Source organism: Ostrea edulis, chromosome 6 (assembly GCF_947568905.1).
Source record: "Ostrea edulis chromosome 6, xbOstEdul1.1, whole genome shotgun sequence".
In the NCBI taxonomy this organism is placed as follows: Eukaryota; Metazoa; Mollusca; class Bivalvia; order Ostreida; family Ostreidae; genus Ostrea; species Ostrea edulis.
The window spans coordinates 79,087,731-79,112,478 of NC_079169.1; the positions used below are offsets into that span (position 1 = coordinate 79,087,731).

The 24,748-nt window shown below is 35.0% G+C and overlaps 1 protein-coding gene across 2 annotated transcripts; it reads right to left on the reverse strand.

Moving 5' to 3' along the window:
- Positions 1-6,422: 6,422 nt before the first annotated feature.
- Positions 6,423-11,969, reverse strand: LOC125647831 (uncharacterized). 2 transcript variants are annotated; one of them, XM_056140917.1, is made up of 5 exons: positions 11,860-11,969; positions 10,960-10,997; positions 10,456-10,737; positions 9,811-10,361; positions 6,423-8,112 (listed from the first exon to the last, which is right to left on the reverse strand). In XM_056140917.1, the coding sequence occupies exons 4-5, from the start codon at positions 10,295-10,297 to the stop codon at positions 7,832-7,834; spliced, it is 768 nt and encodes a 255-aa protein (XP_055996892.1). In that variant the 5' UTR covers positions 10,298-10,361; positions 10,456-10,737; positions 10,960-10,997; positions 11,860-11,969; the 3' UTR covers positions 6,423-7,831. The 2 variants fall into 2 exon arrangements, 1 of the variants encoding a protein (XP_055996892.1); XR_008796061.1 differs by lacking the exons at positions 10,960-10,997; positions 11,860-11,969 and having other exon boundaries at positions 6,423-6,999; positions 7,268-8,112; positions 10,456-10,611.
- Positions 11,970-24,748: the final 12,779 nt, after the last annotated feature.

Consider the following 24,748-nt stretch of genomic DNA (forward strand, 5'->3'; position numbering starts at 1 on the left):
GTACTCCAAAGGTAAGTTAAATCTCACGCGGGGGGGGGGGGGGGGTGCTTTTAAAATTATCATTAAATAATAAAAATTATAAACAAAACAGGATTGTAACTTCGAAAGAAAGTGAACGTTATATTCACCTGCTTTCGAATTCGAGGTATATATAACCAAAGGAACCGGCAATTTTTCTGTAATAATAGTCTAAACCATACTCCCTCCTAATAAAAAAAAACCCATGTTTTTATGTGGGAGTAGTTTATACCCCTACTATTATCATTATAGACAAAATTACCTGTTCTTATGATATAGCATTTCATTTCTCCACATAAACTGAGAATTCTAAAACGGTGTACCAATGTTGTTTTTTGTGGGGGTGGGTGTCACATGTCACTCAATGAAAACTCGCGTCTCTAATCAATTTCGAATGTCTTATATATATATATATATATATATATATATATATATATATATATAGATATATTATAACGATGACAGATCAGTATTGTTTGCTAAGTTCTACATATTCTCAGTGGCGGATTTAAGGGGGCGCAGCCGGCGCACCCCACACACACACCCTAAAATTCTTAGAAAAATGTGAATGATAAAAGAAGCAGTAATTTCTTCCACTCTCAGAGCAATAAATGACAAAATCTTTTGATTTATTGAATTACTTTTATTGGGAGAATTTTAAAATTTGCGTCATTTTATTGATTTCGCTCTAACAAAAATGACAGAAAATAGTAAAAATGAGTACAAAGGAGACATATTTCATGCCCTATAATCTGTAAAATCCAGGAACTTGCGGGGACTGGGCCCCCAGCAGGGTTTTGTCCTGAACCCACTGGGGGCATCAAGAATGCTCCCAGACCCCCTGCCTCAAAAAGTTGCGCCCCCCCCCTAACCGCAATTCCTGCATCCGCCCCTGATTCTAGTAGCCGTCTTCGAGGATCCTTATTTAATCAAGGTTAACCCTCAAGTATAACTCTTGCATGATAGAATCTTAGATATCCGTTGTGATGGAAAATAATACAATGCACAAAATTAATATATGAATTATCTACTTTGATAACGTGCGACGTATTTCACACACACAACGAGTTATGGGTCAGTGTACGTCTTTCCCTGTGCGTTAATGTCAGCCAGGTGTCACTTCGAACTCAATCTTGGATATCAAACTAGTCCGGCTCGATCCAGTTTAAACTTTTCGAACAAAACACATGGGCAAGAGAATTCGGACATTGACCAGGGATTCATTTTCTGTCAAAAAGCACTTTTTCTAACAACAGATTCCACACCTGCATATGTCGGTTATTGGAAGGGGAAAAAAACAACCACCAAAAGTATAATGTCTCTACGACTTATAATTCCTATCAAATGCGCATTCAGCATCTTCGTTGGCAAGATGCAGATTAAATTGGCTTCGAGTTCAAAGTAGCACTTTTGATAGAATGCATTGTTTATTCATTACTGGATATCAACTTTTCTGAATTTCTGAAAAGAACTGCAACGGTCTTGGGTCCGGGAAGGCCTGTGCAGGAGAACCGCGCCATGGATATACAGATGAGAGCCATTGTTCCTAGATAATGAAACGTTGTTGTACTGTTTTCTGTAATCAGTGTGATAATGTTTTTTCTGCAATATCCTATGATACGAACCGGCTTGTGTGAACATTCTAGTGCAAAATTTCTCACACAAATACGAAACTATCGCAAAACATATGTCTGAATAACACGAGTCTCAGCGTGTTTTTTGGTGACTGACCTATCAGATGGAATCCGCTCGTTGGCAGATCAGCTGCAGATGTCCAGAACCGACAATTATAAGAAAAATAAAAACAAAGCAAAATTCACTGTTCACGCAATCACGTTACTAATTTCATTTCAAATATGGTTGAAGTGCTTGGAAACTCGTAACTTCTTCAATGTTATGTAAGCTATCAATCTAAAGGGAAAGAGAAAAGAAATAAAAGAAAACATGTTAAAGACTAAGCAGAAGGAATAAGATTCATCAACTGGTCATGAAAACACAATTCCTTGCAGGGCCATTTTGGTTTAAGAATACTTTCAAAAGTATAATGATTTTGATATGCAAACTAATTAAATTTCAAAAGTTTAACAATATTTCTTTTCTCAGCCAAGAAAAATCATCTCACTTTCAAATTTTGTGGGAATATATTTCATGTTTTGAAAATGAATGATGGAGATAATTCAACAAAAGTAAAAAATGTAATGGCGCGCTCAGGAGAAGGATTACTTGGAATTTTAATAGTGTCATTGGTACATGAAGTAAACATGATTCAGATTACGCCGGGTCGTAAAACACCAGAGGGCTGGTAATTTTCATTACAAAATGGCTGGGAGTTAATTAACTAATCGCTTGCATCTTTCACTACAAAGTCCAATAGTCGAGCTAAAAACCACCAGCCCTATAGTTCGCGCGCGCGGGAAACTAAACTCTGATATGATATACGTTGATAAAAAGTGAAGGATGTGTTATTAGTCAACTTAACTGTAATATTTCATATGAAATACAAAATTCCTAGCATTGTTCTGCAATATGACGATAGTAGAATGTATATGTATGCCTTTCTTCTTAAACAATACAAATTAGTTTAGTAGTGCATGAAAGTTGATATTTAAATTGTTTCTTGTTTAAAAAAGAATGTTTATTCCAAATGCGCCTAGTCTTATGATAAATTATATTTCCTGAATTTCATTTCAATTTCCACAAGAAAATACTAGGAACTTTGAAGAATGTCATTCTCTATAAGTTCCAAAATTAGCTTTTCTATTGATCAAATGTTACATAAGTATGGACTCCTACGCTTCATGACGTCATATTTCCGGTAATTGTGAAAGACGTTCACTTCCAGAGCATCTTTTTCAATTAAACAACCCTAATTCGCAACTGGAATAGCAGCACGTGTTCGTTTTCCGAGAGCTGACGCGTTCCTTATGCCTTTTTTATAGATGAAACTGTAAGGAACCTGCTTCCGCAACATGCAATGTTATGATTATAGGAGATGACATTTGGAATTTGCAGAGAGAGAGAGAGAGAGAGAGAGAGAGAGAGAGAGAGAGTGATTCTTGCGTAATTTTTATTTTAATCGTCCATAAGTTAATTTATCACAGACGAACACTTGCGGTCAAGATCTAGATTAAAAAAAATTAATGTAGCGTTACAAAAAGGGATTTCTTCCATCTGGCAAAGTAGGTATTGCATAACTTTTTTCATCTCACTTTCAGTATGAAAGCAGGCAGCTAGAACGACCAGCCTCACCCCTTTATAACCAAGATAAAAGGAAAACGTTTTACCGAGGACGAAATGTAATGGAAAGTTAAGTGGCCACAATAATTAAAAGCATGAGTAGAATAAAGGAAAGAGAGAAATTGAAGAATACACATGGTCTACACTTTTCCCATTCCAAATGATGAACACTATTCACACTATGCATGAGGAACTTTCAATTAGCCGTATACAATATGAGAACGTAATATTAAAAACGAGAGAAGATTTCGGACTGTTTTCTTGGTGGGTTTTTTTCCAGCTCTCTGGTCCAGCATAATGCAAATTCACCTAACAAATTTCCAATTTCTCACGAGCTGATTAACGATGTATGCATTCATAATCGGTAGAAGGGGTATCCTTCTATTTAAATACAAGAAGAAAAGATGGTTTGTTACAATCATTTGGCATATTTAGAATAGCACGCCATGGATGAAATATTAAAATTGAATACAAATGGTCGGAGAAACTGAGGTCAAAAATTCAACAATGTATAGCTGTTTGGTTGATGGAATCCGAGAACTGAATATTGGCAAAGTGGGTGATTTGCATTTAAATAGACCCCATGTATACCCCGTGTAGGACTAGGGGAGCTCCTGATTGTTCCTCAATAACCTATCTAACACTGTAGTGAATTCTAATTACTAGTATAGAACTTCAAAATAAGCAATAGGGCGATGAGAAATTGGGATAATTGGCATACCCTCTAGAAAATATTCAAGGCTGTAAAGAGTCTTTGTATTCTGTGGACAGGAGAGGGACATTTATGTTCTGTTGATATGTAAAACTAGCGCTTTTCGTCAATGGAATTATCCAATAACAGATCATTAGCGACCGAAAAGACGAGAATCGGGGCTGAAACGAATAATTTTGTCAGCTTTTTCCCATTGCCAAAATTTACAGACAAATATCTTTTCATAGTATTTCTTATTTCCCATAAAGGAATATATATTTACAGCGATTTTACTTGTATAAAAAGGTAAATGTAGTTTTTTAATATTAAAATTTAACATTGATGAAAAATCAAGCAATTTAACATGTACGTTTTCAATAAAAACCAGCTGGCCAGAAATGTTGCCCTATATTGTATTCTGATTTCCATTTGTATTTAGAACTGTTTAGGGTTGACCACATACTGTTTGTCAAGATTAAATAGGGAATGGAATTTTCATTGAGTTTAATAATCCACAAGTTTTATTTCCCAGGCAACGTCATATTGTGGCCAGCAAACTCGTCTATTTAATAAATAAGACCTTAAAACATCTATTGCATGCTTCAATATTACGGGTTATGAAAAGAGGTCGCTAGGAAATTTATTAGAAGGTTGGTCGGATTATTCTTGTCAGTGAAATTTCAATTTCACCGCTTTTTAGAATTTAATCTCTTTGAAGGACCCTATTGTAGTGGTTTTGACAGGGTTGAACCCCGGTGTCCCTGATGCCAATTGCTTTGTTCTATGTTACAAAGAAGTGTCCAACATCTCGCCATATCAATACAAGGACAAAAAAGTTAAACGATGGCTAACGTATCATAATTCAAAATCTTTTCACAGCTTTTTTGTGTCATCTGAAATCACTAAACATTTTTGTTGTTGTTAAGGTTAAGCCCCCCTTTGCAAAGAAATGAATTAGCATTTATAACAACGAAATAATTAACAATGAAGGTTTGCAGCAATGAGTAACCTTTGTGTCTAGTTATTTTCTGAATTTGATGCACATTTTGTAAAATAAGAAGGATTTGCATCCCTTGTACAACAATGGAGTCTGTGTTGATGAGATATTATTTTCCTAGTTTCATGATCCACGCGACCCAAAGTCACGCCTTGTCTTATCACCTTACTGACATCAATATATTACTTGCTAGTTTTGTTATGACTAAAATAACAAAGGTTTTAGTCATATAAGAATATGCTGATTGAGATAAGACAGATGTAAAATCTGATAGACGGGATGTATAAACAGATAGAACAGCCATGCTCTTGTTCATCTGATACATGGTCATATCAAAGGAGCATCTGATTTTCTCATTCTTAATAAAATTTCGTTCTTCCGGTATAAAAAAACATTTCATAAAATTATAAAATTCCTGGATTAAATTCCTCGGAGCATGCTATCTGTGGAACTCTTAAGCTCATCATAAACTAAGAAAACTGTGTATTTTTATATTTTTGATGAAAGAAACGCAGTTGAAAGGTTTAACAGGGAATTAGAATAAATACTGACCAGCTATTTTAATGAAAAGTAGGAAGAACTATACCGATATCTTACTGCTTATCGTAATGGGAAAGTGAAGTTAAGGAACAGTGGTCAATGTCATAAATTCCATACAGAAATTCAGAGCAGCGCAAACACGCATCCTCTGGAAACACCAAAGGTGAGAGGTCTGAAGCCTGTTCAGCAGAGCGGGTGCCCGCTAACATTTCCAATATAATCCTTTGGTGCTGGAGGCAAGCACTCGCGAGCACCCGCTCTGCTGAACAGCCCCCAGGTGTCTAGGAGGAGTAAACATTCCTTGTTGACCGGTCACCAGTCCTATTTCATTTGAACATTATATACATGTACATAGTAAATACATGCTTAACTAGGACTGGGACAGCAATTGCAATTCCTATGACAGCCCTCTTCATTGTTCACAGGCCCATTATATCAGGGTATAATTAATATAGTGACCGACAAATAGCAATTTTAGTCCTATATCTTAATGGCTAATGAATCCATAGTTCAGAACGAAGTGGAATAAATGCTATTCACGTTTAACAGTCTTCAACCAATCAGAATGACTCTTTTCACCTTTTTGTAGTCGGGTTTAACCATGTACTTCTTGCATCTGAGGTCGCTGCGTCCTGTGCCAAACATCATCGACTTTGGTAGAATGTTTTTAATTTGCAGCCTTGCTCAGAAATGCACGTGGATATACGAGTTATCAGAAATATCTCACTTCTAACCATCCAAAAATTATTGCTAGATAAAATAAAACCATTTAACCCGTTTTCTTTCAGTTTCTATGAAATGATGAATTGTGGCAACAGAGATTGCGAACTTGGTGCATGAACTTTTAAATCTGTGTCATAGTTCCAAGTTCCTTGATGATTATAAACATTTCCCCCAAAGCATTTATTATAACTTCCAGAGAGATCACGAAAACGAGAGTTTTGTTCGCATTATTTTATTTAATAACAGCTTAGCATGCTGGTTGAAATAAAGCAAGGCATGAATGCTTTCATAATCGTCATTTGGTTAGCTTTTAGAAAAATAAATATATACATAAATATTAGTACACAAGGATCGTATCACAGCCGATTGAATGATCATTACAAAAAAACACTACAATTTTAAAGCATAGTGGCAAGATGGTTGTAGGTTTAGATTAAAATCATTCACATATTTCAAAACATCTCAAATTATGTACAAGAAACTGAACACTGAACACAGGAAAAAGCTAGAGGCTTTGTCCACCAGCACCGTATCTTACAATGTAATAACCTGTATCTTGCAGTGCAAAAATCATTACATTGAAATACTAGTTTTTAAAAAAACCAAAGCACTAGAGCAAAATTTACATATCATATGTATAATTATTGAACACATTTACAAGTCGTGGGAAATGAAAAAATAAAATAAACAAAAACGTGAAAATAGAGCACGTGTTTCACTTCAAGAATCCAAAACTCGTCTGGACATACCAACCCTCTCACAGTGATGTGTACCAAATATTCTGTAATGGCATCTGAAAAAGAAAACAATTTCAATGATACCTACATTTATTGCTTTACAAGGACGTGTCATGAAGTTAATGTGGGAAATTTCGAATTACATTCACTGCTATCAATCGTTTGCAATGGATTTCCAATGACTTTTCGCGACCTCAAGAGATTAATCTGACAATTCAAAGAAAGCGGTCAAATCTTCCATGTCCATTCTTAATCTATAAAAGTCATTTTTGACTCAAATCCGTCAACTTTAAAGGGATTAAAAGGAATTTACAGGGTGTTTACCTTTCCTGAGTCATTACGAGTTGCAGGGATAAATGGACATCGATTCCGAGGTCAAGGGGTCACTCGGGCCGAGGGACCTGACCAGCATTGTCCATCGAGTCAGCGGGAATCACAATCAAGCAGGAAACAGATTAGGGTCCGTCACTTCAGTCCGGTCTAAATTCAAATGAAGGGTCCTTCTACCACACCTTTACGCGACATATTCAACACAGTCACTGAATTGTGTGATAAATGATTTTCGGATGTGTGAACTGGGTAAAATTAAACATTGTTAAAAACCAGCTGTTTTGAATTGTAAATTATGCGTAATGTATCAACCACATGACGATTAGCTGGTCAAAAGCGTTGTCCACCGCATCCTATTAACAATGGCATCACAAGCACAAATAATATCAATATAGATACATGTATATACAAAACTGACACTGTCAGTATTTTGGACGGTATTATAAGCACACCCTGATCTGGAATGTGTTCGCGAATGAGAAAGTTTAGAATAGTCATTGTATTGCAAGTTTCCTATGGTAAGTTTCCTTGTAATTCTCAGCATTACATTGGGAAGTGTCACACATCACCGCACGGTGGCGCTTTGAAATACACATAATTCGTGGAAGATGAAGACACGGTTTGTCCACTATTTTCGTCGCTGTCTGTCGTCACTTCGCATGGTGCAAGGAATGGCTCAAAGCTATTGGCCGTCAAGACCACAACCCTGTTAGATGTTGTTCCATAATTTTCGGCATTTTCTTCTGTATATGACGTTATCATGTGTTTCTTTAATCGATCACGTGATGTCATCCGGGGTGTTAACACTCTTGGTGTTTCAGGAGCAGAGGCACAAAGTTCTGAGGAAAAACAGAATATAAAATGTCTAATTCAACAATATCACATGTTCAAAATATTCTATTTTTATCATAGGGTATAAATTTACATAATCGAAGAAATTACTTCATACTTTCATTATTTTCATCTCCCACATAATACAAAGAATAAATTAGACAAGATCCAAGTAGTATTAGATGGCGCGTCGTAGTGCTTCCATCGAGAAGTTTATCTCGACAGAACACATTCGTGAAACTTTTTTGTTATTATTGCAAAAACTCTTTTTTTTAAAATTAGATCTGCTACTGTCAAATCGGTTTTGTTTCAAAGATTCAAGGAATGTGTGGGAAACTTGTACCACCACCGGAATGCCGTTAGAGAGTCAAAGCAAGCGTGAAGCCTTCTTTATCTGTCTGTTAAAAACCTCCCAGTTCTGATTCACGATAACGTTTCAATTATCTTCCTGTACATAAATATTTCATTCATGTGCAGCAGATTGTCTATATTGTAATAACACATTGTACCGTTTTCCGGAGTCGAACACGATCTGGTAATTCGCATTTTGAATTATTGGGTTAAACTAAACAGTGCAGAATATGAACTTTTAAAAGCGGTACATATATTTTTAAAGGAAAATCGGAAATTGTTTAATCAATCTTTCTGCGTTTCTCTGACAGTGTATTTTTATGGTGTGATCCTATACTAATTGCTTCTATTTGATTTCGTGTTTTCGTTCATACTTCCGTTCATTATACTAGTGATACAGTACCAAGACTAATGCAAGTTTCTCATAGTATACCGTAAAAACAAACATTTTGGTAAGTTTTAACCTTAGTTTTAAAAGACAGTGGTCTTGGACCATTGGAAATTAGTGAAAACAAAAACAGCACCAAGGAAAAACAAAATCTATGAAATAAACAAGGCTGAATATTCAAAGTGAGTCATTCCAAATGCACATATTTTGGCTAAATCTTGCAGTAATTACCGGTCTTTGTCATTGTCAAGCGTGACTGAGCCCAGTTTTCAAAGACCATGATCATCTTAAGGTCAATTCATTTCTCGGGTTACAACAACTAGTTACTACTATGAAAAGAATGTTCAAATTATTTCAATCATTTTAACTAAATTCCATTTCCCACTTAGATTTTCTTTACGAAAAAAAAAAAAAAGAAATACATAAATGTAAATGAATTTTAAAAAAAAAGTATCTTCTAAAAATCTATCCACAAATATATATAGGGGGAAAAACACCAGATAAAAATGAACAAAAACCTCTTGACAAACCATTATGGCCTTAAAAAAAAAAGTAATTTACGAAACTGAATGAGCGTCTCATCACGGTTTACGTAATCTAGTATACATTATTATCACGTGATATTGGATGATTACTGAGGCCTTGTTGCACATAGTTTGATTCCGATCGCTATGTCTGTACAGTCATTTGCAATCTCCCATTTACAAAATCACATCAGCGTGGATAACTCCGGAGACTAGAGCGTTTCATGCTGTACCAAGTGCTACCAAACCATACCGCATTTTTTCGCCATTACAAAGCAAATTAGGATAATAATACCCCTATTTTTGCAAAGATGTACAGAGCGATACGTAATGTTGCATGAATTTTTAAATTTATAAGATTGAAAATTAACTTTAAAAATTAACTTACATTGTTAAACCTTGTGGTGTACTCTAAATACTATCATAACACATAATGTAGTTACCCGGATAATAGATAAGTTCTTTCTCTTCTCGATGTTTCCGACAGACGAAGCAGTAAATGGTGATGTAGACGATGATGATGACGGAAATCACAGACAGGACCCCGACAAGCGCCATGGCCAATGTGTACCAACGCTCGTCAGTCACCCTCTCCACCGGGACGCTGCCCTGTTGGGGCTTCGTGGACTCGAAAGACCCCCCGGAGATAGGTCCTGTCACCAGCACCTTGTTTGTCTCATTAACCGCAGGCAGCAGGTTGATGATGGGCGCTTGGTGAAATCTGTCGAATTCTAAGAAAGGTCCACACTTGGTGTCGGCCCTGGCTGAACATGGGACGCGAATGATGGTGTTAGAAGCTTTGCAAAGAGTGCAAGGGATACATTCGTCTGTTTCACTGTTGAAATATTCGTTGGCCGTACATGCCGTTTGGTCATTCTCGGCCAGTACTACCGCACTACACAAACATAACACTATCAGCGTGTAATCCATTTCAATGAAATCAATCTTCAATCCCTCTCGTAAATATTTGTAAATATATTGAAAACTGCCAAGTCTGAAATAAAAGAAATCAAAATGTAGACTTTTAATTAATCATCAGTAAAGTTAAATGCTGTAATTGACATCACAAATTTAAACCGTTCACTTACCTCGGTATTCTTTGACCGTTAAGTTTAAATGATAGGGACGGCGTGGGAATGAAATAATCTGCTCTTTTCTCAATGAAAGATCTTTCCTGACTTACCAATACACGGTAGCAACAGAAAGCCTAGATGACTCAGATTGTGAAAGCCCCGCCTCTTTTCTAACTCTCAGCCAATCGTCTTCAGACGCCACCGAAGAATGCGAGAACCCTGTGTGTTACATCTGGCCACCTGAATCTCATTCATGTTCTGTTCACCTGTATCAGCGATTTCCAGCGTCAACATCATCTTTAAACGAAATGTAAAATAAACCCAATTGTCTGAATGTAAGGCAACCCATACATCATTGTTATATGAAATAACAATTATACCGAGTTAGACAGTTATGTCCGCGACATGAATTTATAATCAAACTATCCAATGTCTCGTGGTCAAAGGAAATACCGCAATGTATTTGAGATAATGTCTTCTCAATCAACGAAGAAAACGGTTAAAATTAAGCAGACGTACCTAGCTGGCCGAATATTCCAATTTCCTTAGCATTCCAGCTGTGGAGTAGAGAAAGAGACAATTAATGTATTACCTGGTTTGCACCGTGTGGTCCTAAAATACATGTAACGGAAATGTCAAGCTCCCAAAACCACTTTTTACGTTTCCATGCTATTTCATTGATTCGTTTCAACATGACAGATCTAAGTGGGTCCTAGTAAACACACAGCTAAGAGAAAATATTCATAATTGACAAAATATATTGTAAAATTACATGTACCAGACTATTCAGAGACTTCACACATTTCTAATTCGGAGTTCAAAATAAACAAAATAGAAGAAATTATAAACATGCCAAGAAAATAGATTTGTATAGAATAATGCGTGTTCATGCATAAAGTAGAAAGAAAGGGTCTCCTAGCTCATTTTAGTATAAGAATGAGAATTTTAAAAAATTATTATCTATACAATGAATCGAATGAAAATAATTTGTCTATTTTGGACTGAATTAGAAATCAAGTATTCTGTATATTATATAGTATTATCAGAATGTGCTTCCAAGAACACATAATTAATATTACAACATAATTAATATTACAACATAATTAATATTACATATGTACTTAGCGGGTTGTTACGAAGTTATCTGACTAGACTGTTAACTAAAGATTTTTGTTTTCTATTTTTAGACAGAACATTATTTTTATTTTTATTTATTCATTTATCTATTTTAGATGATAGAAGTTTTTCATGTCTTTATATCCATGTTGAACAAACACATTATATTCGGACATGTCTGTAGCAGATTAATGAACTTCTCGTGTTATCACTGATACTGCGAGAAATTTTCCTCTGTTGGTGGTCGGTAACATTGTTACTTTGTGTTGCTGAGACTGGGCCGCTTCAAAGCGCAGAACTGACCTTGAGCAGTCTGTCATTCATGGACGGCAATTAACATACAGTTTATCTCTGCAGCGTAAACATGTCTAGGATCTTTTAACAGTTTTAAGTGAGGTTTGTCTCTTGTTGACTGAACAGAGACTGTTATAAAATATATCTCATTTATACGAATGACATCCCGCATATTCTTGTTATATCGTTGGCGACATTTTACAATTTGTCATTGAGAACTTTTGCTCCGTGACCAAGTGATTTGAATTTTATTTAGTCCTGACGTAATGTCTAAGCTACCAAGGTTATCATTGTTGCAACACGTCTATTATTAGAAGGGAATTCCCAAGTACACCGCTTGTAAAATATTTTGATTGACATAAGGAGGGCGTACTTTTTTGTTGTTCTATTTTACCTGAGCTCTTCAAGGAGCTTCCTTTTGCCACTAGAAAGAGTTTTAGCTCACCTGAGCCAAAGACAGATGTCAAGTTGTTGTCGGAAACTTTTCTCAAGAACGGTTAGACTACTTATAACTAAACTTGGCACATGTATAGCCTTGTTTTACACTTGTAAGTTGTCTTGGTTACTGGGAGTACAAGACCAACAGTCTGGTACAATAATTTATTACCAGACTGAACATTATCAGGCACTGTCCCTTGGTGCCCCCTGTAATCAAGTCAACAATTCATACTCTCTTTAACACTTCGTACAATTGTTTTCATTTATATAATTATTCTATTCTAACCTCCCTGCTTTAGCATAACGCATTCAGAACAACTGGATCCTGCATGTACATGTGTTTTATACTTGCATACTGTACTTACTAAAGTATATAATTATACTGATTTGATTACAATTTTATATGTCTTCACATAACATTATCACTATCCGCTGCCTCTGAAACTGGCACTGTCTTTAGATGTGTGAAGCAGAACTTTGGGTTATTTTATTGTATATATATCATGCTGTTGATTTAAATCTTGTCTGCAATCAGTATTTCATATAATTAACATAATTCATATAATTATAGATGTTTGCAGTGCAGAAATGTGAACTCTGACGGTATTAGTACTTCTGAATGATTGTTATTTATTTTCATTGTTATAATTAATTGCTTGTTAACCTGTCCCCTGAGGGCCCTTGATTGGTGAATAAACAATAAACAAAACAATAAACATGGCCTTAATAGGGATATAATTGAAAATAATGATGAGTATTTTTTTTTTCAAGAATCATTGGAAAGCTTTAGTACATAATGAAGGCGAACATGGGTTCTCTGAGCCGGGATAGGGATACAGCAGGGGTAACAGAAATTATAAGTAGGTAAATGTTATAGTGAGATGTGTTGTCATGGGTCCCCTGAGCCGGGATAGGGATACAGCAGGGGTAACTGAAATTATAAGTAGGTAAATGTTATAGTGAGATGTGTTGTCATGGGTCCCCTGAGCCGGGATAGGGATACAGCAGGGGTAACTGAAATTATAAGTAGGTAAATGTTTTATTATAGTGAGATGTGTTGTCATGGGTCCCCTGAGCCGGGATAGGGATACAGTAGGGGTAACAGAAAATATAAGTAGGTAAATGATATATTATAGTGATATGTGTTATCATGCATCCATTTCGTATAATTGAATACGAATTTAAAACACGCGGTCCATTGGACCTGTCACTGCGATAAAGATACAATAATTACACATAGCGTTTTCTGTACATCCAATACAGCCTGTAGAAGTAAATATAAACTGAATGTAAGAGTTTATTGGAATATATATGAAAATCCTTTAAAAACTACAAGGGTACGTCAGCAACCTCATGTATATCTCACATGTGCATCTCACATCATGTGTATCTCACAGTATGTATATCTCACATGTGCATCTCACATCATGTGTATCTCACATCATGTGTATCTCACAGCATGTATATCTCACATGTGCATCTCACATCATGTGTATCTCACAGCATGTATATCTCACATGTGCATCTCACATCATGTGTATCTCACAGCATGTATATCTTACATGTGCATCTCACATCATGTGTATCTCACATCATGTGTATCTCACAGCATGTATATCTCACATGTGCATCTCACATCATGTGTATCTCACATCATGACCACGGGAAGAGTGATATAGAAAGTCAACGGTATAGTATTTATATGGCTGTAACTGTGTACACGTGTAAAGTTCTACGCATTACACCATTCATTCATTGTAAATGTAGAAATGTTAACTGTAACTTGACATTTGCAGTACATGTGTACTTATTATCAGTGCACTGTCAATCACAATGGGTTGGGTTGTTACATTGTACACAATGCATTATCCGCTCAATGTTCAGATAGAAACGCGTATTTGAGACTATGGTGGCATATTTCTGCCTCCTATTTACAAGTTATTTTTCTATAGATTATGTCGACATGCAAGATAAATATGTTAACATGCAACATAAATATGTCAACATGCAAGAAAAATATAATCAGATAAGACTTTGGAAAATTATCAATTATTTGCACTAGACACAGGTATGCAGCAGCGTTAACAAAGATGAATGGATGAAGCTAAAAATGCATTGTTTATTCCTAATGTAGATGGCAACATGTGTACTAAAAATGCTATTAGTTTTGATTTTTGTAGATACGTCTGATTTCATTATCAAAATACAGTAAACGGAAGCTTCCGGGGGCTTCGCACCCCCGACCCCACCATGGCTTCGTCCTGGACCAACTGGGGTCTAAAGGTGACATCCAGATCCTATATCTCACATCTTTTCCAAGCCTCCTCTTTAACTGAAATCCTTGATCCACTCATTTATATATACATGTACATGTACTATATATGCATGTGAATACACCCGCATAATGATTAAAACTAAAAAAAATTGAATTCGAACCACAAAGATAGGGTTGGACGCATCCCCAGGGAATTGCTACTCGTTATCTGCCGAATGAAAAATACTCGAGCTCATAAGCCCAGAGGAGCTCCTAAAGGGTATAGTACGTTTCAATCGAAACTTTTCGACATATGTCGAGTGCACGAGACATTAGAGGAGTTCCGATTGTAGTACCTTTCTGATTCATACACCCCCTGTCTTCATAATGAGGCACTACAGCTAACTAATGTTGCACATCGAACGAATGATAAATTTACATGTTTCATGCGGCATTTTTCCAATTCTGTAAACATTGATTACAAACAAGGAATATTCAGTTTCAAAAGTTAATGGACAAATGATGGATTTACATGTACCTATACTTCAAATGTACTTATCAACGAACAAATTGCACACTGACAACTTACGGATAATGTAACAACATTTACAGTCACTCCAACACACTGGATTGACATTGCACTAATATTAAGAACTGTAATTGTCAAGTTACGTTTAACATGTCTACAATTACAATGAACAAAATTACTAAATAAAAAACCGAAACTAAATAAATAATGAATAAAAAACATCACTCAATATCAATAAAAAAAGAAAAGCGAAATTATTAAATAAAAACGAAATTATGAAATAACAAGAGGCCCATGGGCCACATCGCTCACCCGAGACACCTTGGCCCATATTTAAAGATTTTCCCTATATATATTCGCATGTAAAACTTTGATCCCTGTCGTGACCCCAAACCAACTCCCGAGGGCCGTGATGTTAACAAAATTGAATCTGTACTATGTCAAGAAACTTTTAAGTAAATGTAAATTTCTCTGGTGCAAAGGTTTTTGAAAAGAAGATTTTTAAAGATTTTCCCTATATATTTGTATGTAAAAATTTGATCCCCTATTGTGGCCCCACCCTATCCCCCTGGACCATGGTTTTAACAAACTTGAATCTGCACAATGCCAGGAAGTTTTCATGTAAATATAAACTTTCTGGTCCAGTGGTTCTTGAGAAGGTTTTAAAAGATTTTCCCGATATATTTGTATGTAAAACTTTGATCCCCTATCGTGGCCTCATCCTACCCCTGGGGATCAAGATGTTATGAAACTTGAATATTCACTGTGTTAGGAAGCTTTCATATGAATTTCAGCTCTTCTGGCTTAGTGGTAACTTGAATTCCCTTCACCCAAGGATGATTTGTACCAAGTTTGGTCGAAAATGGCTCATTGGTTCTTGAGAAAAAGATTTTAAATGACCCCACACTATTTTTGTATTTTTGTGATTACTCCACTTTGAAGGGGGCATGGTCCTTCATTTGAACAAACTTGAATTCCCTTCACCGAAGGATGATTTGAACCAAGTTTGATTGAAATTGGCTTAGTGGTTTTGAAGAAGAAGTCGAAAGTATTAAAAGTTTACAGATAGACGGACAGACGAAAGAAATTACTGAATTAGAAAAAGAGATGTGAACTCATAAGTTATTAATTTCAGGGCCTGACATAAGCAAAGGTTATCAGTTGCACACCATGTTACACTGCCGAAACCCAATTAGTGTAGAGTCAAGTGATTATTGTTGACGTACGTGGCTGATGGGAACCATATATTTTCAGACTAGATTTATGGGGGCTAGTGTTGAAATTCTGTAATCCGATACACGCGGTCTGGAAGGTCAGCGAAGATTGAAGATAAAACGTGTAGCGAATGGATACGTTGACTATTTTGTGGCATACTATAAAACCTGGCCTGGTCCCATTGGCCTGGCCTGGCCTCAAAATTGGCCTGGACCCAATTTTGGCCTGTAATTATGCTCCATCCCAAATTTTTGCCTGGCCTTAAAAGTTGGCCTTGCCTCAAATTTGGCCTCTAAAAAAATTTGACCTCAACCAAACAAAATGTTTTTATTCAACGTTTTTCAGTCATATAGTAGATAAATGATATGTTTCTGTTGTTTTGTAAATGTGCACTTTAAAATATAATCATGAACTACTATAAATCTGATTGATTTTATTGAATATCTATTGATCAGTTTATTGAACCAATCATTTTCTTTTCCCTTCATATCTGTATGTACTTACACTCCAAAAACGTATACACAACTAATGAAACGATTGACATATTGATATTTTTCAGTTATGATTGATTTCATTGATTTATTATTGGTTTTGTTTTTTCAAATATTGGTGAACATGAATGATTTTTTGTTGTTTTGTGAATGAGCACATTAAAATAGTCATGTACTACCACCAATCTGATGATTTTATTGAATATCTGTTGATCAGTTTATTGATTAAAAAAAATTTCCCCTTCCTAACTTATGTACTATTACACAGCAAAAAAAGTATGTGGAACTAATGAAATGATTGGCTTATTGATTTTTCTGAATTATGATTTATTTCATTGTTTTGTTATTGGTTTTGAATTTTCAAAATTGTTGAACACAAATGATATGTTTGTGTTGTTTTGTAAATATGCACATTGAAAACTCTCATTTTTCTAATGATCCACTTCACTTATTGATAATGAATTTAAAAAACAAATTCACACTAGTGTTATGATGAATCATCACACTTCACACACTGCAATGTAGTGTACTGCCTTTAGTCTCATTGATAAGAACAATGAGTTTGATATCTAGGTATAAAAATACTACCATAAATCATACAGATTGAAACTACAACTTTGATAAATTAAGGATGTTCATATCTGTTTAAACTATTTGAAATAAACATGTAACACTAGTACTGTAATGGAATATCAGATTATTTACAACATATTATTCTACAGCACGGGTCTTGACAGGAAGTCAAGGTTGAGGTTAATCTATGATATACGGTTTGAAATGTCACACAACTCTACACAGAACGTTTATTTTCAATAATGATCAGAATGAAATATGATTTTGATGACAGTCTAAAATCGTTAAGAAGTAAAGCACAAAATTAAAGCTGCACTTCGTGAATTTGTAAATACATCAACCTTTTTTCTCCATTATAAGACAATAGTATGAGTATTACATGTATCTGATATTTGCTTAGATATAGCTGCTGCAGTGGTTAGATAAAGGTATAAAGATTTTTTTGTTAACTAATTGATGCAGGTTTTGATATAAAATGAGAAGAGGGTGGACAGATTCAATGTAATGTAATTACTTCTGTTTTACTATTGCTTTATCACTAAACCAGAAGAAAAAAAATCACAATTTTGAAAATTCAGACAGACAGTTTTGTGTACCTTATTTAGTTGAGGCACAATCATAAAATGAGTTACTCATTAAAATTTTCTGTTGCATCAAACACACCCTATTTGCAAATGTTGGACTGCTCCATTGTTTCTGTATAATGGAATTTGCAACTTCAACAAAAGTTTTCATCACTATCCTTTAATAAGGTAATAGCTATACCCTTTATTCTGACAGGGCAGGACTTCATAGCATGGGAACTTGTCACTTTTACAATGGGTATTAAACCTTAATTATGAAATCAAGAAAGAAATATTTATAATGCATCATATCCATTTTAATCTACATTGTTCATTCAAGGTAAAGTATAGATAAATGAACACTAAAATACAAATCTAAAGACCTTAGTTTATTGGCTATTATCATCATGCTAGCAAACATTTCACTGTGTTTATTTTGATTTTTTAAAGATGTCATTTATCATGCTTTGGGAATTAAAGAAGTAACGCTAAATACTTGGTATCTGCACATTGAAAACATTAAGACCACATGCTCTGTTCTGAATGTGCGCTGATCTTAAAATCGAATTTATTATAATGACAACACAATTGTAACACTTTTATAATTTGTAAATTGATATCAAATTGAAATCTTCTGAATACAAAAAATATCAATAAATCAATCATTTCATCAGTATTCTTTTTGGTGTACTAGTACATAAGTTAGGAAGGGAAAAGCAAATAATTTTGTCAATAAACTAATCAATAGATAATCAATAAAATCAATCAGATTGGTAGTAGTTCATGTTTATTCTAATGTACATAATCAATTTATTTCTACAACTTTGAAAAACTAAAACAAATAATAAATCAATGAAATCAATCATAATTCTGAAAAAAGAAAAATCAATATGCCAATTGTTTCATTAGTTGTGCAATCTATTTTAGTGTGTACTAGTACATACAGATATAAATTAAGGGAAAAGAAAATGATTGATTCAATAAACTGATCAATAGATATTCAATAAAATCAATCAAATTGGTGGTAGTTCATGATTATTTTAAAGTGCAAATTTACAAAACAACAGAAACATATCATCTATCTGCTATGACTTTGAAAAATTAAAACCATAAATCAATATTTTGGTTGAGGCCAACAAAATTTTTAGAGGGCAAATTTGAGGCCAGGCCAAAATTTGGGATGGTGCATAATTAGAGGCCAAAATTGGGGCCAGGCCAATTTTGAGGCCAGGCCAGACCAATGGGGCCAGGCCAGGTTTTATAGTATGCCTATTTTGTAATGTCATTAGATTTCTGTAAAGCTCCATTGACGATAATCAAATCGCCGTAAATCAAAGAATCAATAAATGCCATGTCGCTATACCAACACACATTATATTCTCAAAAAAAAAAAAAAGTTCTTAATTTCTGTTTTTTATCTATTTAGTTTTCTTTCTTCTTCTTTTTTTTTTTAAACTTAGCTTGGGTTTTTTATATACATTCTAATATCAATTTCGTTTTATATTTAATATTTTCGTTTTTTTTTAATCTAATAATTTCGTTTTTTATCTAATTATTTTGATTTTATTGATTAATTTCGGGGTGTTGTTTTTATGTTGTTGTTTATTTTTGGTTTTTCATATATTAATTTCGTTTTATATTTAATAATTTCGTTTTTTTGATTTAGTTTTGGTTTGCACCCATGGGCTTCCGTAGAAAACTTTCTAAATCTTATGTAATGAAATAATTGAAGAATGTTGACTTCCAGGACAGGGGTGGCTAACTAATTAATATTTTTAATAATTAAGATTTTAACTAATTAAGATTTTAATGTTGATGTATGAAGGGAATATTTATTTTGAAACATTGTCAAGAACCAAAGTCTCCAATTAGTCAAATTAATAGGTAAGAATCTGTTCACACTGTGAACACTCCTTATAAGTGAGATTACTGTGACTCGGGTGGGTGTGTCGGTCGATGATCTTGTAATATACTGATATACAAGGTTTCGGATAATGTGCTCTATATTTATACATGTAATTTTGTTCAGTTATGTTTGATACACTCGGCATTCAGTATACATGTACGTGTTTATACGATGTATCTGTATAAACTACACAAAATGACTGATGTTTTCTTTAATTTCAATTTCCTCGAAACCTTTTAAGATTATTTCCAGCTTTGTGTCGTTAGTGCATGCAAGATATCGAGAAAATAAGTATATATTATCTGCTGACTTTCCCCCTTCTCCTCTGGGTGTATTTTCGGAATGGGTGGATTTTTACAGTTAATTACTGAAGAAAAAGGCCTTTATCAAACACGGATCTCCACAATGCGGTGGGTACCAGCCTACCATTATCATGTTTAATCCCTGGCCCAAAAAAGTCATGTCCTACCAATTAAAATCAGAGTAGTTTGCAAATAATGGTCCTGGCACGTGCTGGGAACGCGACAGCTGTCGTGGACAGGCAGGTGAGAGAGACTACAGCAGATTTTGATTTTTTATCCGAACAATGCAGATTAACTTGTACATGTTGAAATGCACCTCCTTGGTATCAATTTTCGTAAAGAAATGTTAACTCTAATGGAAATGTAGTGACCTCATGTTGATAGTTTGTTCTTCAACTAAAAGACATTTCTCCCGAAGTTAAAGGTTTATGATCCACCACGTTGCTCACAAACCCTTGACGTGGGAATGCAGACCGATATTGTTTTTTTATTTTTATTATTTCAACCTCGCAATACAGCATAAACTTGATACAAAATTAAACAACATTCAGACCAAAATCATTATTCCTGGTGTAATTGTCCCTTAAATTAAATTCTAAACAAAATTTCTATAAATAAAACCATCAGTTTTGAATTGCAATACATGTATTAAAATGAATAGCAACTGATTTTATAATATTAGTCCTTATACAGGGTAAACGAACAATTATGAAACCCTGTAATACAATGATGCTTTCATCGGCGCCTATCAACGACGTCAGCGAATAACTGTGGAAACATCTGCATATGTCGAAAGTGAAATATCGCAGCTGTCCCCGATGATCAGTTTACAAGTTCACAATGTTGATAGGTAACCCTCACTAATCGAAATGAGTGTTGGGCAAGTGATCAGTCAAAATTTTGGCAAACTGTTGAAGAATGTCAAAATGGCTCTGTGGAATTTAACTCGAGACAAACTGTTCCGCGACCCGCCGTCAGAACATAGATTACCATGCCTCTCAGTACTGATTGTTTGTTACATATAAGTAAATTGACATATTTTGCTGATTCCCAGAAAATCGTCGTAAAATGACTGGGGTACCTACACTGTACTTCACCTTTTCGGACATTCAGCACAACTTCTTTATAGCTTATGGAAAATTCTGATACGTTCCGAATGGAACACGAGCATACATTTACGCTTCAGCGTTGTAAGTTCAAACCCTTATGTAATTAATTTCTTATATTTACTTATGTAATTAATTTCTTATATTTACATTCTACTTCATGTCTGTCGGAATTCCCAGCCATTAGAAATAGATGCACCATATTATAAGATGAATACGCCGATTATTAACAACTGCAGCGCATCATTACATGCAACCTTATGAAATGTAATTCCATCACAAGTTAACTGGTCCCCGTATAGTTGGAACATCCATCAATAAGAACCAATTTACGGTAGCAAAACGGCAGAGCTAGTGGGTCCTAGATGTGAGAATTTAGGAGAATGTCTAAATCATTATTAAATGTTTTAAATCTTGGTTGTTGTTATGACCCCCCCACCCCCCCCACCCCCGCACCCCCGTTCTCAGCTATTGTACTGATCTTGAAGGATTAAAATAAACACTAAATCTTTTGTTCGAGTTTTATTCTGGTTTCAATGTTCGTCTTGGCATAAGAAAATGGTTTAAGTATGTCATTAAAGGAGTCATATAATGCGACCCCACCCCCAGGGGAGGGATATATGATAGCTGTCGGGTAACTGAATCGTGCTGACCCCCACACCCCCAAACCAATGGCATACATTAACAGTGTAATGCCGATTCGGCTAGCTCTGGTATTGAACTCAAGGACACTGTTACACAGGGAAACTGTTATACATAAGCTACTGGCAAACAAGTTGATGGTACAGGGGTTTCAACAGTCTCGATTAAAGTCAGCATTTCGCAAATTCCATGGTCATTATAACGATCTAGTTTGCCTTCAACCTTCAAGATATGGGGCTCACGGCAGATATGACCGGTCCACAGGAGATGTTTACTCGCCCTAGACACCTGATCCCACCTCTAGTGTGTCCAGGGGTCCGTGTTTGCCCAACTATGTATTTTATATTGCTTATAGGAGTTATGAGATTGATTACTGTCCTTTATCTTCACCTTTCATAGTAAAATTGAAATCTAAGAACTGTTCGACGTAGTTTAAAATGTTTAACTGCTTCTGTGGAACTGAAACCTAAGCAAACTGCTGCATGATATGGATATATTGTTGAATGTCAATTGACTGTTTTAATTTACGTACTGATGATTGGAAATAAATGCTTCTTATTGTAGTTATATAGCAGCTTATACCGTATTTGGTAAGTATAAAATATTTCGGAGAGGAAATCTTAAAACTAATTTGTAAATTCTGAATCCCTAATTCGAAAAAGGCCTAGTCTCGACGAGTTGGTTGGACAGGTTTGGTTCGCAAATGTTTCTACCCAAGATAAAAATTTTCTGCTTTTAAGAGTCCCTAAAATATCTTATTTTCGTTGAAACTTGGAATCCATAAACTAAGTTGGTCAAATATTGAGAAATAGATTTATCTTAATTTTCACTTATATAAAGCAGCGTTCGTTTACAGTTAATGTTTAAAAAAGTGACGGTTTTGAAATTATTCAGAAATTTTCGATCAATTGAAAGTTTGTAATAATGATCCACTCCTCAACAATAAATTCAAATGTTATCAACAACAACAAAGAGATCCAAATGAAGTAGAACACCACAGAAGTTTTTAGAGGCTTGGTAGAACATGTACTCGATCCAGCATTGTAACTTTCAGTTTCTGTGTAAAGGTGTTTGTGAAGTTTAGGCACGTTAAAGATCCATCACTGCTTTGGCCCTGAGCGCTAAGGATAGGTCTAAAGTTGTAGCTTCATTTACAAATGGTGACATCTCTATATAAATAAAAAATTATCGACGGGGCGTAAAACAAACAAACAACCTATTGTAGTCCCATCCAACCCCTGGGGACCATAATTTCAACAAACTTGAATCTTCACAATATCAGGAAACTTCCATGCACACGTGACATGTTTCATCTTTTCTGAATCAGTAGTTCTTGAGAAGATCTTTAAATGACCCAGGCCACCCTATAGTCTTGCCCTTTCTTGATTATCTCCCCCTTGAAATGGGAGATGACCCTTCGTTTGAACAAATTTGATTCCCCTTCACTCAAGGATAATATGTGCCAAGTTTGTTGAAATTGGCTCAGTGGTTCTGGGAAAAGAGGTGAGATCGGGGGAAAATTTACAAAGCCAACGCCGACAGACAAATGGACGAGGTTCACTTGAGCCTTTGTCTGGTTCTACCTAAAGAACCGATTATCCTTATCGATTTTGATTTCACAAGGTCAAAGGATAGGAGTCAAACTGGACATAGGGATATCTTAAGAATCCTTTGCTCGACAGACATCATGGACTTGGTACACTGAACATCGTAAGATATTGTCAGCTCCATATCTTGAAATTCCTTTGCTTGACACTTGGTAACTGGTACCCCCTAATGTGTAGGTGATCCCATTGGTTTTCAAGTCACATGGACAAAAATCATGACACCAATGACTGGTTCATTGGAAATGTCTGCTTGCTATCTCAAGAGATCAACTTAGTATTAATTGTGGTTGACTCTGATTAGTAGGAACATGTAACTTTTATTTTTCACTATTAATATTATTACAAACATTCTAAACTTAAACTTGATCCTTGCCACACGGGGGCTATATGTTTCTAATATTTGGGTCACTTCGATATTAAAGAAATACCTTTCCCTGTATCTATGAGAAGTGCGTGCACGCTTGTAATTTCTTGGGGACTTGGGCATTGTTCCCAACTGTCCACAGATATACAATGTAGGTACTCCATTAATTATAACTGTTTTGTGATCGCTGAGCCGGATGTATTGTACACTGTTGAAATAGGTAAAGATTTTGTAGAGTATTGTTATAACGTAAGTCACTATTATAAAAGGTCTTACCTCTGTACTTTATTTTTATGCTCCTTCAGAATAAAAGTTTGAAAATGAATGTATTTTAGGGTTTTGAAGCAGAACCCTTTAAAAAAAAAAGTAAAGATGCGTGAAGTTGAAAATATTAATCAAATGATAGAATTGATTGATATGATATAACCTCTACAAATACTATTCTAACTGTGAAAACTCCAGTGTGTTAGCATTCCGAAATATCCACATTTTTTATGTGTTTACATATACATACTATTTTGCATGTTTCTCCTTTTAAAAATGTCTTTGATTACCCATTGGAAAATTGTCTAAGTGTAAAGTTTATCAACTACAAACGAATATGAACATCATAAGTTCATTTGTAAAGAATTGGACTGTGGGATTTTTTTCTAATCTTGAATCATAATCATCTGTGTGTTTTGAGAAATAATGTTACACTTATTTTTTGGCAATTAACACTTCAAACAGTTCACCTCTCAATGTCCACGTTTAAGCAAAGCTTTTAAACTTTGATTTATTCATATTCTGCTTGTAATTTTCTCTGATTCTTTTAAATTCTTTTAAAATTCTCACAAATATATTGTATGCATTTCCATGACGTTATTCATGTTTACGTCTGAACTACAGACTCAGCCATCTAGGAATTC